This window comes from Falco naumanni, chromosome 1 (assembly GCF_017639655.2).
Source record: "Falco naumanni isolate bFalNau1 chromosome 1, bFalNau1.pat, whole genome shotgun sequence".
Classification (NCBI taxonomy): Eukaryota; Metazoa; Chordata; class Aves; order Falconiformes; family Falconidae; genus Falco; species Falco naumanni.
In genome coordinates this window covers 40,950,095-40,966,376 of record NC_054054.1, presented here as the reverse complement: position 1 = coordinate 40,966,376, position 16,282 = coordinate 40,950,095, and the positions used below count along the sequence as shown (strand labels likewise).

Below are 16,282 nucleotides of genomic sequence, written 5' to 3'. Positions count from 1 at the left end.
TTTCCCCTTCCAACGCAGCAGTAAGACGTGCAACTTGATGGACATGTAGCCGATGTAATACCTGGTACCATGTTTTACTGGCTGGCTCAAACGGCAATAGGAAAATGCTCACCAAATGCTGGTTTGGGGAGGTGATTTACTGTAAATAAGTAAAAAGGAAAATGAGGATTGCGTTCTGTTTGAGTATGGTCCTGGATGGGCATATGAAGGCAGTCCTGAGTAGGTATTTATATTATTCCTGGAGGGAATAATATAAATATTATACACCAGAATAATATAAATATATACATCAGAAGACAAACCTCTGTAAAAGTCCAGGAAAGCCTGTGGGTGCAGCACTGTTGCAACGTGAGCCCAATGCAATGGCAGTGCCTGGGGACTTGCTGGGCTTTGTTCTCCCACCTCATATTTTTGTAGGAAAGTATTTTTTCATTTACCTTTTTATTTGTTTCTTGTTTTGAACTTTCTCTCTTTTCTATGATTTTGGCAAACTTTTGTAGAATGAAAATTTATTTTCCAGCTTTTGTTCCAGCAACAAAATGTTTGCTCTCAAGGAGTTAATATTAAAATGGGAGGTCACTTCCAACACCAAACTACTCACAGTTCTTTTTGAGTTTTCACAATATCTCTTTGACTCAAATAATTTTTTTTACTTTTGGCTGAAACTTTTTTTAACAAACATATCTTTGGGAAATAATTAAATATCCTTCTACCCTTCTAAATTAGGATGACAGCTATTTAAAACTCAAATCCTCACACTAACTGTAGACACCAAACTAACATTTCTGAAAGAAAGCAGGGAATACTTACGATATGAAAACATTTTTGGACCTCTTAAAGATGCATAAATGCAATTTTAAAGTCTTGTGCAGGCATGCTGTAATGTATAAACTCTTCTGTCCCTGAGCTTGTCTCATTTTATGGCTTTGAGCCAGAGCTACCTGTTGAGGATTCTGAAGTTGGTCATCTCCATCCATATGTAGGCACCAAAGTAAAAGCTGAAGAGGAACCTTCACCTCTTAAACTCAGTTCAGATCCTTGTTCTGAGCTCCTTCCACGTAAACCAAACACCTTTGAAGAAAGTTTTTTTTTTATGTTGGCAGCTAAGGCCTTCCTTACCCGTTTTACATTGCTGTAAATGAAGGTGTGAGCTTCATAAACAGTCAGTTGTGTTGGTATAACCCTTGCATGGCCTTCTTGGCTCCGCTAAGGAACCACAAGCAACATCTACCTTTGCTGTGTCTACATGGGAGTTATGTGATAGTGCCAGACTCTCCATGTGAGCAAGGGTGAAATCCAAATTGAAAGCAAGGTGGTCTTCCTCCACCAGCATTGATGACTTGGTCCTCATTGCCCTATCCTGCTTCTACGATAGCGTAATGCTTGATCCCAGGCTGTTGAAAGTGTTTTGTGTTTTCATAGAATCATAGAATCCTTTAGAATGGAAAAGACCCTTAAGAGCATTGAGGTAACCCAGCACTGCCAAGGCCACCACTGTACCATGTCCCTAAGTGCCACAGCTACACATCATTTAAATACCATCAGGGATGATGACTCCATCGTCACCTGGGCAGCCTGTGCCAGCGCCTGCCAGCCCTTTCGGTGCAGAATGTTCCCTCACACCCAATCTCACCCGCCCCTGGCGCAACGTGAGGCCGTTTGCTCTCGTCCTGTCGCTGGTTCCTGGGGAGCAGAGACCGACCCCCCTGGCTACAGCCTCCTGCCAGGCCGTTGCAGAGCCACCGGGTCCCCCCCAGCCCCCTTCTCTCCAGGCTGACCCCCCCCGCCCCCCCAGGCTGGTGCCCCAGCCCCTGCCCCAGCCCCTGCCCGGCTCTGGACACGCTCCAGCCCCTCAGTGTCTGTCTGGCCGTGAGGGGCCCAACGCTGAGCCCAGGCCCCGCGGGGCGGCCCCACCGGTGCCCAGGGCAGGGGGACGGGCGCTGCCCCGGCCCTGCCGGCCACACCGTTTCGGACACCAGCCGGGACGCTGCTGGCCTCCTGGGCCACCTGGGCACGCTGGGGGCTCATGCCCAGCCGCTGCCGCCCAGCCCCCCCCGGGCCCTGTCCCGCCGGGCAGTTCCCAGCCCCCTGCCCCCAGCCCGCAGCTGCTGGGGGTTGTTAGACTTGGTCCTCATTGTGCCATCCTGCCTCTGCAACAGCGTGACACTCAACCACAGGGTGCTGAAAGACTTTCATGTTATCACAACATCCCCAAATTTTTGTGCACCACCTGTAGGAAGAAAAAAAGGCCATGAAAGGTTGAAGGCCAGATTGGACGGGGCTTGGAGCAACCTAGGCTAGTGGAAGGGGTCCCTGCCCATGGCAAGGGGGTGGGACTAGATGATCTTTAAGGTTCCAGCCAACGTAAACCATACGATGACTCTATGAAAATATGGGGATAGTGAGGGTGCCAGGTGGCCCTAAAAGCAGACAGTCTGAGATGTGCGAGTTCCCTGTGCCCACCTGGGTATGGATGAGCGCTGGACATGGGGAGCAGCTGGGTGGGCACCTCTGATGCATGGGTGTCATTGCAGAGCCTCAGAGCATGCCACTGCTCGCCCGCTCCCCCAGCACCAACCGTAAATACCCACCTCTGCCTGTTGATAAGCTGGAAGAGGAGATCAACCGCCGGATGGCAGATGACAACAAGCTCTTTCGGGAAGAGTTCAATGTGAGTGCCTTTGCTTCTTCCCCTGAATCCTGCAGCCTGCTCTCAGCATCGGGCTTACGACACAGCGAGTTAAAAGCTGGTCTTGCTTCGCAGAGCAGGGACAATACAGCTGGTATGCTGCAGTGTGCAGCAGTACCTTGCCTGGGGATGGCGGTCAACCCAGGGGGCAATTGAGGTGATAAAATAACAGTGCTGGGTGCTGTGCTTCAAAAGAGCTTATCTGGGAGCTTCACAAAGGGAGTGATGCTCAGGTCCTCAGGGGGTTTCTCAAAGGGCTGGGAGGTGAGAGGACTGATTCTGTCCCTGAACCTGCAGCAAGGATGGGCAAGCTTCTACCCCTGACATTCCCAATGGAAAACAGAGGTTTTCTAGCAAGCACCACTACGATGTTACATTTTTCTGGGTTCAGGAGGTGTCCTGGATGTCTTAGGGTCTTCCAGAGCTTCCCTGCCTGCTGGTTTCGTCTCAAGCTCTACCTTCTTCCTCCCAGTCCTCATGGCTTCAATCCACAAACAGCCAAAACAAGAGCTCTGATAGAGAAACAGAAATGACCCCGTCTGTTTCAATGAGCTGTTAACCCTGAAACAGAATGATGACAATCTATAGGACAGCAGTGAATAATAATTCCAGGTATTATGCTTATCCCACAATGCCAGAGCATCTCTTCTGAGATGTCTACAACAACTTCTTGATGTTGCTGAGCTCTGCAGCTTCTTGTGATGATAAACCTGTTTTACCTTGGCAATACAAAAATAGGCACAGCAGTACTGAGGTAGCGGACAAAGTTAAATAACGAGCTGGAGTATTGCAGCGTGTAGTGTTGGAGCCGCTGAACTACCTGGACTCTCCACGAGCCTGATTAATGAAAGAAAATCCATTGTTGATCGGGTTGTCTGCACTGCGAAGGTGCCATCTGCAGATACATAAAGCCTTCCGTCCGAGGCACGATGCAGCAATATGAGGATGACGAGTAGATAAAAAAACGCCACTCAGTTTTCTCCAGTTGTGGCACAACTTGATACCCTTCCTGGCCGCGCTTTGATGAAACTAAATAGGTGCAATGAATGCCCGGGGAGGGGGATTTTGGGGGTTATAAATACTTGATTACCCTGAAGACTTCCGTTGCCAAAGCATGTCTGTCCTGCCAGCTGGAGGAAGGGATGGTGAATACCTTCATTACATTCTCATCCTCTTCGCTATTCAAAGGGGATGTGGAGTGACGGTGCTGGGGAAGCACCTCCTCTGCTCCAGCGTGAAACCCGCCTGCTGTGACCAGGACAGCATTGACTGTGACCCCAGCACCCTCAACCCAAAGGTCCCTGGTGCTGCTGGATGAAGAATAACTCCCTGCATGGGTGCTCCTGCCCATCGCTGGGTGTGCTTGGGCGATGGGGCTTTGATGGGGTTACCCTTAACATCCCCATTCACACAGGAAATCTCAGCCGGAGCCTCCGTGGGCAGAAAGGAGCTTCTTGGTCGCTAGGCTGGTGGGTTTGGTGTTGGAGGCTTTGCTGCCACCTCGTGTTCATGGGTCTTAAGATTCCAGATACCACATTTCGGAACGGATTTGTTCTCTTTGGTCCAGCTCAGGCTATTTAAATGGTCACGCAGAGCTCAGTGGGGAGGAGGAGCTGGTGCTGTGGTGGGGGTGAGAGGTGTGGATGGTGGGGACATGTCCCAAAGGGCAGGATGCTCTGATGTGGCATGCACCGACACACTGGCTGAGTTACAACCATGCCGTAAGAACATCATGGAAACCCCCCTTTTCTGCCATTGCAGGCTCTCCCAGCGTGTCCCATACAGGCCACGTGCGAAGCTGCTTCCAAGGAGGAGAACAAGGAGAAGAACAGATATGTGAACATTTTGCCCTGTAGGTATCGGAGCTGGGTGGGTGGGGAGGGACACAGCTAGTGCTCCTGCCAGGGCTCCCCATTTCTGGTTTTGGGGTGAGCAAGGGCAGGGCTGAAGTAATTTTGCTTCCCAGATGGGTTGCTGCAGCTGCTTTAGCTTTAGTTACCTGTGAGGAGGAGCTCCTCAGAGCCGTCAGCGGCCAGGAGGCCGGGAAAAATGAAATGGCCAGGAAATGCCGAAACAGTGGGCTCTTGCCAAGTGGCATGGAGTAGCGGGCTGGCTCAGGGGCTTCCTCAAATGTCTGCACTCTGCAAAAGAAAAACTTCCTTGGGCAAGGTCTAGCACCTCTCCAGGCTTAAGCAAGAAAAATTTGGAGGGATAAAGGTGTTTGTGTGTGTGTGTAGCCAGTGAGCCCAGGCTTCGCTCCAACGCCTGGCTTTTTTGCTGTGCCAGGTATCAGCTACATGGAGGGAGTTGGTTATAATGCAGAGTTTTAATTTGCTTCCAGATGATCACTCCAGGGTTCACCTGACTCCTGTAGAAGGGGTTCCTGACTCCGACTACATCAACGCCTCCTTCATTAATGTGAGTTTTGTAAGCTGAAGGGGATATCCCTACCAGCTGCACCCTGGTGGGTAGTGCCAGGAGCATGGGGCTTTTATGGCGTGTGACTTGTGAGAGGAAGGGACTTAACTCCTACGTTAACATCTCCCCAGCTCCTCCAGAGCAATAAATTATGCTGTATTTTGATCTTGTAACCTTTGTGTGGCCATGGTAGAGCTCACTGTGCTTCACTTCACATCTTGAGCCCAGATGAGTGTGGTTGGAGTAAGAGGCTGAGAGCTGGAACTCAAATTCTAACTGTAGCTATGCCCTTGCTCAGCTGCTTTGCCATAGTCCCATCTCTTCCAGCCTCTCTTTTTCCCCACTTCTAAAATAATGAGAAGCACTTGCACTCCTTGGAGTACTGCAAAGCCAAGCTGGGTGGTTTGGAGGGGATTTGGGAACCATTCCTGCAGGAATTGAGGATTTCTGATTAACAGCTGATGAAGGGTATGGCCGGTTAAGCATCGGTGCTTCCCAGTTTGCAGGGTTGCACGTGGGAAGGGAATGAAAAAAAATCAAGGAACCCAGCTAAACCAGAAACAACATTGCCCTGCTCTGCTTCTAGGAGGAGGTGGATCCTATATGGTTATCTCCCTATAGTTCAAATAAGTTGGAAGGATAGTGTGAAGAAGTAGACTTTGAGAGAGATGGAGGCACATGAAGAAAAACAAGACCCAAAAGAGCTTTTTCCTTTCTTCACCAATAAATAAATATCCATTAGGAAATACACGAAATCAAGTCCCATGAGTTCAACAGCCCTGTCTCTGGAAGACTAATGATGATTTTCACATGATGCTGTGGATGCAGGGTCTGATCCCAGTGGAAGGGCTGTTGGGTGCCACTTCATTAGCGCTTTATGCCAACGAGTGGGGTCGTTTCTGCGTTATGGGAGCGTGGAGGGTGTTGCTGCAGGGTAAGGTCCCTTTGCACAGCAATTTCCCATTACCTCTGCCCCACTGTTGTGCTGTTTCTCCCCTCGGAAGCTGCAGCCCCTTCTCTGCACAAGGGAAAGTGGGTGATAGAGCAGGTGATAGGTCTGTTTATTAATGATGTAGATGCATTTCACAACTTTTGTGTTAGACAAATGCTCATCTTTCATTTGTCTTCCTTTTTCTCATTTTCTATATAGGGGTACCAAGAGAAAAACAAGTTCATTGCTGCACAAGGTAAATGCTTGTTTATTCCCGTAGCTCTGGCGGCTGGCAGTTGGTCTGGGGTCCTTCTGCTCTGCGGAACTGTGCCAGTCTAACCACAGCACAGCACCTTGCAGAGCTCCCCTGATCAGAAGGAGGCTTGGCTGGCCCACAGTTTGTTCCCAGAGTGGTTTTCCCAGTCAATAGACCGGTGCTGGATGCGTTGGAGGAAGAAGAGAAGCCCTACCTGTGCAATACCACTTGCTGGAGGGTGTCAAAGCATTTTGGCCCTGATCCTTGTGCTTCCACCCTGGCCCACAGCTGCAGGTGGTCATGATCTCTGGAAATATTGCCAGTGAGCTGCTCAATTAACTTCCCCAAGTCTGCCCATGGGAGGTGTTTTGCATTTCCACTCTTGACTTGCAAGTGGGTTAGAGCATCACCTGCCAGTTTGCCTGGCTCTTCCTGAAGAAGGAAGGCTGGATCGGGCCCTTCAGCGGCACCAGGCTGGGGTAAAGCTTTGGCTCTGCTGTTCACTTGGTTCACCCCTAACCTCAGGCTTGGCAAGGGAGTCTAGGTAGAGTTAGCTCCTTGTCTGGCAGGTGGCAGGTAACTGTTCTCGTGCCACATTGAAGCAGGTTCCCATGGTTAAAGCCCAAGACTCCAGGGTAGGACTTCTGCAAACTGTTTGAAACAGCCACAGTTTCCCTGGGTGACCTTGGGCAAGCCGTTTCCCCATGCTCCGTTTGTTTGATTTCCCCTTCTTTGGCTAAAAATGGAGTTCCTGATCATAAAACTTATCCAAAAAGCCCAGGTATTGTGTGATAGGATTGTTCCTTGGTTTAGCCCAGCCACCAAAGCACCTCCATGCTGACATCTATTGGTGACAAATATGTTGCATCATGCGCGACATGGGACTTCACATGCTGGGTTTCTGTCCCAGCACTTGAGTTTCGTTTTACCTTTCCCTTAGGACCAAAGGAAGAAACCGTGAACGATTTTTGGAGGATGATTTGGGAGCAAAACACAGCAACAATTGTCATGGTGACCAACCTGAAAGAGAGGAAGGAGGTAGGTGTCAGAAAGCTTCATGGGCTGGTATGTAAAATCCAAATCCAGCACGTCTCATGTCCATCGGCATGACTTGGAGCCAATCCCAGGCTTGCCAGGGAATAGAGCTCACCTGTGCCCGTTTTCTCTCCCCGCAGTGTAAGTGTGCTCAGTACTGGCCGGATCAGGGCTGCTGGACATATGGGAATATCCGAGTGTCCGTGGAGGATGTGACCGTCCTGGTGGATTACACCGTGCGGAAGTTCTGCATCCAGCAGGTGCCGGGGCTTGTGTCTCCCATCCCATCCCTCCCCTCTCTGTGCTGGACATCCAACATGTGCTGCCATGCTCCTCAAATCCTCCGAGCTGCTGTGAAAGCAGAGTTGGGACGAAATTGCCTCCATCATCCATTTTAACTAGAGCTATTAAGAATTTACTCATCTTAAGCATGTGGGAGTCCGTTCCAAGTGGGTACCAGCATGGCTGTACTGGGACCTGATGGATGCCAAGGCTGAAATTCAGTCTTGTATTACTCCAGCATTTAGTGTTACCAGTATCAGTTCCAGCTCTCACCCACAGATACTTAATTCCTGCAAATAATCAGATTTCTCCCATGAGCCGAGATAAAATCCAGTGCTGTATGAATTAGTTTTGATTGCTTTCCCATCTGTCACTACATTTTCTAATCCGCCAAGGAGACACTGGATGCTCCAGTCACTCAGTTTTCCTGCTGCCCTCAGAGGCAGGCAAGGAAGAGCTGGAGATTGAAAACCTGTCTGGACCCTGAGCAGGGTTCTCCTGAGCCCCACCCTTCACTCCAACTACCTGGATATCAGTGGTTTCCTCCCCTGCCTTTAATATGAGGATGCTATGGGCAGAGGTGTGGGAAAGGATGGAGCAGCGGCTTCTGTTTGAGCTCACTGGGAATGAAATATGGCAGCTTCTGCTGGAGCTGCAGCTGAGGCCAGGCTGGCATTTCTTACCCCTAGGCTGTGGGATGTGATGCTGAGCGGTTAAAATGTCATGCTTTTAGAGATTAATTTGGCCCCAGAGCCTGGGTCCATGCCCTTTCGGCTTGTGGATGCTAGTGTTTCTCAAGCTGTCCAGCTTAGTCTTGGTGCTGTAACTCTCTCTCTGCACTTGCTTTTGGGGAAAGAATTAGAATTGGAGTATTTATCATTAACCTGAATACACATTTCCCTTTCAGGTTGGCGATGTCACAAACAAGAAGCCTCAGCGCCTGGTAACTCAGTTCCACTTCACCAGCTGGCCCGACTTCGGGGTCCCCTTCACCCCCATTGGGATGCTGAAATTCTTGAAGAAGGTGAAAACGTGTAATCCCCAATACGCAGGAGCAATAGTAGTCCACTGCAGGTAAGTCCTGGTGTCATGCCTGACCTCTGCCTCTCCTGAGTCACTTGGAAAACATCTCCTATTGAATACTGAAAAGATTTTTTCGGTCAGGCCTGTTTTATTATTTTTATTTAACTTCCCCATGTTAAATGGGGATGTTCCACATGGGAACATTCCAAAAAATGCATGTGAACTGAAGGAACATCTTGAAATCAGTGATGTGATGGTGGTAAAAATTATGTTGAGTGGTGGTGTGGCTTAACCCCAGCTGGCAACTAAGTACCATGGAGCTGCTTGCTCACTGGCCCCCTGCCCCAGTGGGATGGGGAGGAGAATTGGAAAGAAGGTAAAATCCATGGGTTGAGATAAGAACAGTTTAATAATTGAAATAAAAGACAGTAATAATGATGAAGATTATAATAATAACAACAACAACAATAATTGTAATGGAAAGGGAGATGGGAGAGAGAGAGGAATAAACCCCAAGACAGACAAGTGATGCACAATACAATCACCCACCACCCGCTGACCGGTGCCCAGCCAGTCCCCCAGCAGCGATCGGCTCCTCCTGGCCAGCCCCCCCCCCCCCAGTTTATATCCTGGGCATGACGTTCTATGGTATGGAATAGCCCTTTGGCTAGTTCGGGTCAGTGTCCTGGCTCTGCTCCCTCCCGGCTCCTTGTGCAGCCCCTCGCTGGCAGAGCACGGGGAACTGAAAAGGCCTTGGCTTAGGGTAAGCACGACTTTGCAACCACTGAAACATCAGCATGTCATCAACATTGTTCTCCTGCTAAACCCAAAACACAGCGCTGTACCAGCTACTGGGAAGAAAATTAACTCTGTCCCGGCTGAAACCAGGACAGTATTCACCTCTCATTCTATACCATTTACATCGTGCCCAGGTCCAACACTTTGCAACACCCGATCACCTTTCCTGTCTTTTGTTGTTCTTCAGTGGCCTGACTCTTGAGTACGTGAGCATCTACTTGATGTACCTTCACAACCAAGTTCTCCACCCAGGCAGCAACATCTTGTCACAGTGCAGCAGCCCAGATGGGTTTCACCTCTGCACTGCCAGTTACCCTGCTTCCATCGCTGCAGCCACCCCCACAGGGGATTTGTCACCATCCATGGGTCAATGTAGAGATGGAAGTAGTGGCCGTTTTTCTTGGTCAGCGGTGTCTAAAGCCAGCTGGATGGCTTTCACCACTGCAAACCAACTCAATTCACCTTCAGCAGTTTCTGGGACTTGTAGGGGACTCCATGCAGCTGCCTTCTACCTCTGATGCTCCCTACAGCATAGCAGGACCCATCAGTAACCAGGGAATATTGCTTCTCATTTCCTGATAATTTATTATACAGTGGGGTCTCTTCAGCACGTGTCACCTCTTCCTCTGGTGATATTCCAAAATCTTTGCCTTCTGGCTAGTCCATGTTCACTTCCAAGATTTCTACGCAACTGGCATTTCCTATTTGAACTCTCTGTGTGACCAGCATGACCCACTTACTCCGTGTAGCATCAGTTGTGTGATATGTAGAGAAGATCCTCCCTTTGAACATCCAGCCCGACACTGGCAGCTGGGCTGCCAGGAGGAGCTGTGCTTCAGTACCAACCACTTCCAAAGCAGCTCAAACCCCTTCATAGGTGGCCTGTACCTCTTTTTCAGTTGGAGTGTAGTGAGCCTCTGACCCTTTATATCCCCAGCTCCAAAAGCCCAAGGGTCAGCCCCGAGTCTCCCCTGGTGCTTTCTGCCGAGGCTGCAGTGTAGAGCACATTCTTTACATCTTGCCCTGCCTGGACCGGCCCAAGGGCTACTGCATGAACTGTCTCCTGTTTAGTGGTTCAGACACTTGTTGTTGCTCAGGGCCCCATTTGAAATCATTCTTCTTCCAGGTCACCTGATACAGAGGGCTTGCAATCAGGCTGTAATTTGGCATCTGCATTCTCCAGAACCTCACAATACCTAGAAAAAACTTGTGTTTCCTTTTTACTAGTTGGCAGAGACATAGCTGTTATTTTGTTGATCATATCCATTGGGATCTGATGATGTCCACCTTGACATTTTATTCCTAAAAACTGGATCTCCTGCACAGGTCCCTTGGCCTTACTTTCGTTTATGGCAAAACCAGCTTTCAGAAAGATTTGGACTGGTTTCTTCCCTTTCTCAAAACTTCTCCTGCTGTATTACCCCACACAATAATACCACCAATGTATTGCAGGTGTTCCAGAGCTTCACCCTGTTCCAGCGCAGCCTGGCTCAGTCCGTGGCAGATGGCAGGGCTGTGTTTCCACCCCAGGGCAGTTGATTCCAGGTGTACTGGACACTCCTCCAAGTGAAAGCAAACCATGGCCTGCACTCTGCTGCCAAAGGGATCAAGAAGAATGCATTAGCGATATCAACGGTGTCATACCACTTCGGTGCCTTTGACTCCCGTTCATACTGAAATTCTAGCATGTCTGGCATGGCAGCACTCACCAGCAGCGTGACTTCATTCAGGCCATGATAGCCTGCTGTTAGTCTCCACTCTCCATTAGACTTTTGCACTGGCCATATGGGCTGTTAAAGGGTGAGCAAGTTGTGTTGATCACTCCTTGGCTCTCCACTTGATTCATCAGCTCCTGGATGGGAATCGGGGAGTCTCGGTTAGCACGGTATTGCTGCCGGTGCACTGTGGTGGTAACAGTTGGCACTAGTTGTTCCTGCAGAAGAGTCCTCCGAGAGATCAGGCAAGGTAGAGAGCTGCTTAATTTCCTCCATCTCCAAGGCAGCTACACCAAAAGCCCACCAGTACCCTTCTGGGTCCTTGAAATACCCTTTCCTGAGATAGTTATGCCAAGGATGCACAGAGCCTCAGGGCCAGTCCCAGTGGGTGCTCTTGGCACTCATTCCCAGTCAGGCTCACTTCAGCCTCACAGTCAGCCATTGGGATCCCCTTGTCACTCCAGAAATACAGATGGGTTCTGCCCACTGATAGTTTGATGGCATTAGGGGACAGTGTGCACCTGGAGCCTCATACTGCTGTGGGTCTGACGTGCCAGGCCATTGGATCCACCCAGTCCAGTAAACCCAGTTGTCCTTTTCCTCCACCTGGCTGGAGGCAGGGCGCCTCTAGTCCTGGTCATAGTATTGTCCACTTGCTTTTGTAAAAATGGATTACAATTCCTATCCGTAGGATCAAGATCAGCTCTTCTGCTCGGTCTGGGGAGTTGCCCACTGGAGACTGGACCAGCAGCCTTCCTGGAAGAACCCCTGTTTGTGGTTGTTTTTCCTTGCAACTCACATACCAGTACCTCCAGGGTCAAGGTAGATTTTCATCCCACTTCCTCATGTCCTCTCTGTGGCCCCTCTGGTAAAACCACAGGGTACCCCGTGGTGTGTACCCTCTAGATCCTCTCTCTTGACCAAAAGAATGCCTACTGTTAATAGCTGAGATGTGGGTCCATACAGGTGGGTAGTAGGATCTATCCTCTTTTTGTTGCTGGTTTCAGTCAGTTTTTCCATAGCCATCATGCAAGTCTGTAGGGAGGAAGGGAGATTTTTGTTGTATTGCCGTAGTTGGCGAGCCACTTCATCTACTGTCGGTGCCTCTTCATCTCGCCAGGTTGTTGCTGCCAGTGAGTTGACATATGACCATGGTGCGCTCCCTACAAGTTTCCAGCACACGGGTTGTGTGCACTGGACTTTGTCTGGATCTGTGGGTGACTGTGCATTGTTTGGGTCATAATAAACCATCTCTAGCACAGCTAATTCCCTCAGGTACGGGATACCTCTCTTCATGGTGGTCCACTTGCCTGGGTGACATATAGCATCTGCCTTGAAGGGATACCTTTCCTTCACACTTGACAGGAGTCACATCCAGAAGCTGAGGACTTGTGTCCATTTTCCAATCACCCTGTCAATGCCCCCTTCCCTAGAAAGTGATCCCAGCTGCTTGGCTTCCCTACTCTCTAATTCTAGGCTACTGGCCCCATTATCCCAGCATCGGAGCAGCCAGGTGGCAATGTGCTTACCTGGATGATGGCTAAAATCTTTTTGCATATCCCACATCTCACTCAGGGATACAGATTGGGTCGTTACCACTTCTTCTACCTCTTCTTCCTGTTCTTGTCATGTCCCTGCTTCACCCTTCTTTACTAAACAAGTCTTCTGTTGTGTCCATTTCTTCTTGTGTATAGGGTCAATTCATATTGGCACAGGTTGGTCCTCTAGTTCAGCTGCATTGCCCATCACTGGGGTTTGAGTAGCTGCAGTGTCTGTCGCCAGGGTTGGAGTAGCCAGTGCTTGTCACAGGGGTTGGAGTAGCTGCAGATAGTTGCTTAACCCTAAACAAGACCTGAACCACATTCATGTTGCTAGCAATAGGATCTTGCTGGTTCCAGCATTCCAAGAATATTCAAAATTCCCAAGAGCTGTTGTAACTAGGCTGGAGGAGAAGGGGAAGGTGTGGACGTGTCTCCTCCGTAGGTTGGCTCTCCTAGGAGGAAAGGTAAAAGGTGTAATGGTTAATAGTTCCCAATAGATGGCTGCTGAAGCACAGAGGTGACAGCAATGCTGAGTACACAGACCAGATTAGTTTCACCCAGCCATTCTATAGTTTCATAAGCCAGCGTTGCAAAGTACAACACAGTGATAACCTTAACGCTGCCCCCCGCGATGATAAACATCCCGACAGGCAGCATGTACAGTGAGGGAGGTGGGACACACTGCGCAACAACTCTGAGAGCAAATACATCAGCATTGTGACCAGCCACTGTTAAACCAGTGTAATGAATGCTTATAACAAGTGTGTTTTAACACGCTCTGGTCAGATCTGTCGTTACCTGAACCCTTTGTGCCCCACACTGGGCACCAAAAAGCACTGTTGTGGTTTAACCCCGGCCAGCAGCTCAGCCCCACGCCGTCGCCTGCTCGCTCCCCCTGGCTGAGGTGGGGGAGAGAATCTCATGGGTAAAAGTGAGAAAACCCATGGGTTGACATAAGAACAGTTTAGTAATTGAAATGAAATATTATAATATTTTAATGGTAATAATTGTAATGAAAAGGGAGACGAGAGAGAGAAATAAACCCCAGGACAGACAAGTGATGCACAATATGATCGCCCACCACCCTCTGACTGGTGCCCAGCCAGTCCCCCAGCAGTGATCGGCCCCTCCTGGCCAGCCCCACACACACCCCCCCCCCCTCCCAGTTTATATCCTGGGCATGACGTTCTATGGTATGGAATAGCCCTTTGGCTAGTTCGGGTCAGTGTCCTGGCTCTGCTCCCTCCCGGCTCCTTGTGCAGCCCCTCGCTGGCAGAGCACGGGGAACTGAAAAGGCCTTGGCTTAGGGTAAGCACGACTTAGCAACCACTGAAACATCAGCGTGTTATCAACGTTGTTCTCCTGCTAAACCCAAAACACAGCGCTGTACCAGCTGCTGGGAAGAAAATTAACTCTGTCCCAGTTGAAACCAGGACAAGTGGTTGCTGGGGTTAGCTGGGTGTGGAGTGAGCCAAGCTAAGCACCGCTGCTAGGTGTTGGTGGCATCTCCCTTAGCTGTCTGCTGCTCTGGGCACAAGGGCAACATCCCTTGTTGCGAGAGGGTAGTACTCAGTTGACAGCGTGCCTGGGAGCAAGGGCCATGGTGTTTGACCTCATGTGCTGTTTCAGGCACAGCAGCAAGCCTGGGGGAGCCGCAGAGGCTTAAGGCTTTCCACATTTCAGTAAGGAAAAGCCCCATGGTTAAAGGCAGAGATGATCATGTTTGCAACCTCCCAACTTCATTTTTCCAACTTCCTTCTCAGGAGGCAGCGGACAAAGGAGCTTTGTCTTTCCATAGCGTCTGCTGGCCTCATCTTTCTTCTTTTTAATGGCTGAGTTATCAACACAGAAACAAGGCTTCCCCGTGGGCTCACCTTCGTATGGTGGAGGTTGACTGGAAGGAGCAGCAGGGAGCCCATAAGGACTCTGGATGTTGTAGCTGGCTTAGGTTTTGCTTTGGCTCATCCTGCTCTCTGCCTTCATGCACTCCGGTTGTGACAGTTGCTGGAAATGCTGTGTGCATCTCTCTGCAAAACCCAGGGTACACCAAACACCAGGCTGAGGACCTCTTTCATCTCCAAAACAGATTTTGCTATTTGCTTACCGCTGGGAAGCATCTGGCTCGCTCCTGGCTGCTCTACAAGGGACCCCAAAGCCAACATTGCTGCACTGACCACTTGTCCCTTCTGCTCTTTCAGCGCTGGGGTAGGACGCACAGGCACTTTTATCGTCATCGATGCTATGCTGGACATGATGCATGCAGAGAGGAAGGTTGATGTTTACGGCTTTGTGAGCCGGATACGGGCTCAGCGCTGCCAGATGGTACAGACAGATGTGAGTGTGCTGCTTTGGTTTCTTTGGGGCTTTGCTCGATGGAGATAGATCTCCTTTGCACAGTCGGTCCCCAGCCTGCAGCAAAGCCTACATGAGGGTTCAGCATCATCCCTCATTTTGGAGGGACGCTGCATCAAGTGAGCTTTTCACTGGATCCTGCTCTTTTTAATCCCCTTCATAGAATCATAGAATTTTTTAGGTTGGAAAAGACCCTTAAGAGCATCAAGTCCAACCGTTAACCCAGCACTGCCAAGGCCACCACTGAACCATGTCCCCAGGCACCACAGCTACGTGTTTTTGAAATACCCCCAGGGATGGTGACACCCCTCCCCCGTCCCTGGGCAGCCTGTGCCAGCGCCTGCCAGCCCTTTCGGTGCAGAATGTTCCCTCACACCCAATCTCACCCTCCCCTGGCGCAACGTGAGGCCGTTTGCTCTCGTCCTGTCGCTGGTTCCTGGGGAGCAGAGACCGACCCCCCTGGCGACAGCCTCCTGCCAGGCCGTTGCAGAGCCACCGGGTCCCCCCCAGCCCCCTTCTCTCCAACTTGGAGAAAGTTTTATGTCACATTGGCTTGGTGTGGTGCAGCAAATAAAGTCCCAGTCCCCACACAATGGCAGGAAGTTTCTTACCACTTTTCTGGGGTCTCCAAGGGGTGCCATGTTCCCAACGAGCATGGATGGGCAGTGGGGTGGTGGGTTTGCATCCAGCATGTGCATGGGCACCGGGAAGTGCTCACTGAGCGTGAAACAGAGACTGATGGCTGCTCCCTGCAACCCTCGCAGATGCAGTATGTGTTTATATACCAAGCACTTCTGGAGCACTATCTCTACGGTGACACAGAGCTGGAGGTGACGTCATTAGAGATCCACCTCCAGAAGATCTACAACAAAGTGCCAGGGACCAGCAGCAACGGGCTGGAAGAGGAGTTTAAGGTGAGTGTGGCAGTTGTCCTGGTGCCTCTGCTCAGATGATGCTGGGCTATAGGGACCACCACACACTTGCCTGGCACTGAGTGGCTCTGAAAGCTGCCTTTGCTTTTGCTCCTTCCTCTGCAGAAGCTCACTTCAATCAAAATTCAGAATGACAAGATGAGAACAGGCAACTTGCCAGCAAACATGAAGAAGAACAGGGTGCTTCAGATAATTCCATGTAAGACTTACTTCTCTGCCTGGGGAAAGCATGCTGGGTGAGTGTGGGGACAGGATTCAGGCTGGAGAAATGGGCCAGCAGGGACCTCATGAAATTCAACAAGGCAAAGTG

The 16,282-nt window shown here is 50.2% G+C and overlaps 1 protein-coding gene across 5 annotated transcripts in view; it reads left to right on the top strand.

The window, feature by feature from the left end:
- Window positions 1-16,282, top strand: part of PTPRA (protein tyrosine phosphatase receptor type A) — a 134,006-nt gene that overhangs the window by 112,095 nt on the left and 5,629 nt on the right. For all 5 annotated transcript variants that reach the window (XM_040591077.1, XM_040591068.1, XM_040591104.1 and 2 more), the window contains 10 exons: window positions 2,535-2,671; window positions 4,451-4,541; window positions 5,031-5,107; window positions 6,258-6,294; window positions 7,235-7,332; window positions 7,470-7,589; window positions 8,519-8,685; window positions 14,887-15,022; window positions 15,805-15,954; window positions 16,078-16,171. In XM_040591077.1, coding sequence (XP_040447011.1) covers window positions 2,535-2,671; window positions 4,451-4,541; window positions 5,031-5,107; window positions 6,258-6,294; window positions 7,235-7,332; window positions 7,470-7,589; window positions 8,519-8,685; window positions 14,887-15,022; window positions 15,805-15,954; window positions 16,078-16,171 — 1,107 coding nt within the window. The remainder of the gene's footprint in view (window positions 1-2,534; window positions 2,672-4,450; window positions 4,542-5,030; window positions 5,108-6,257; window positions 6,295-7,234; window positions 7,333-7,469; window positions 7,590-8,518; window positions 8,686-14,886; window positions 15,023-15,804; window positions 15,955-16,077; window positions 16,172-16,282) is intronic.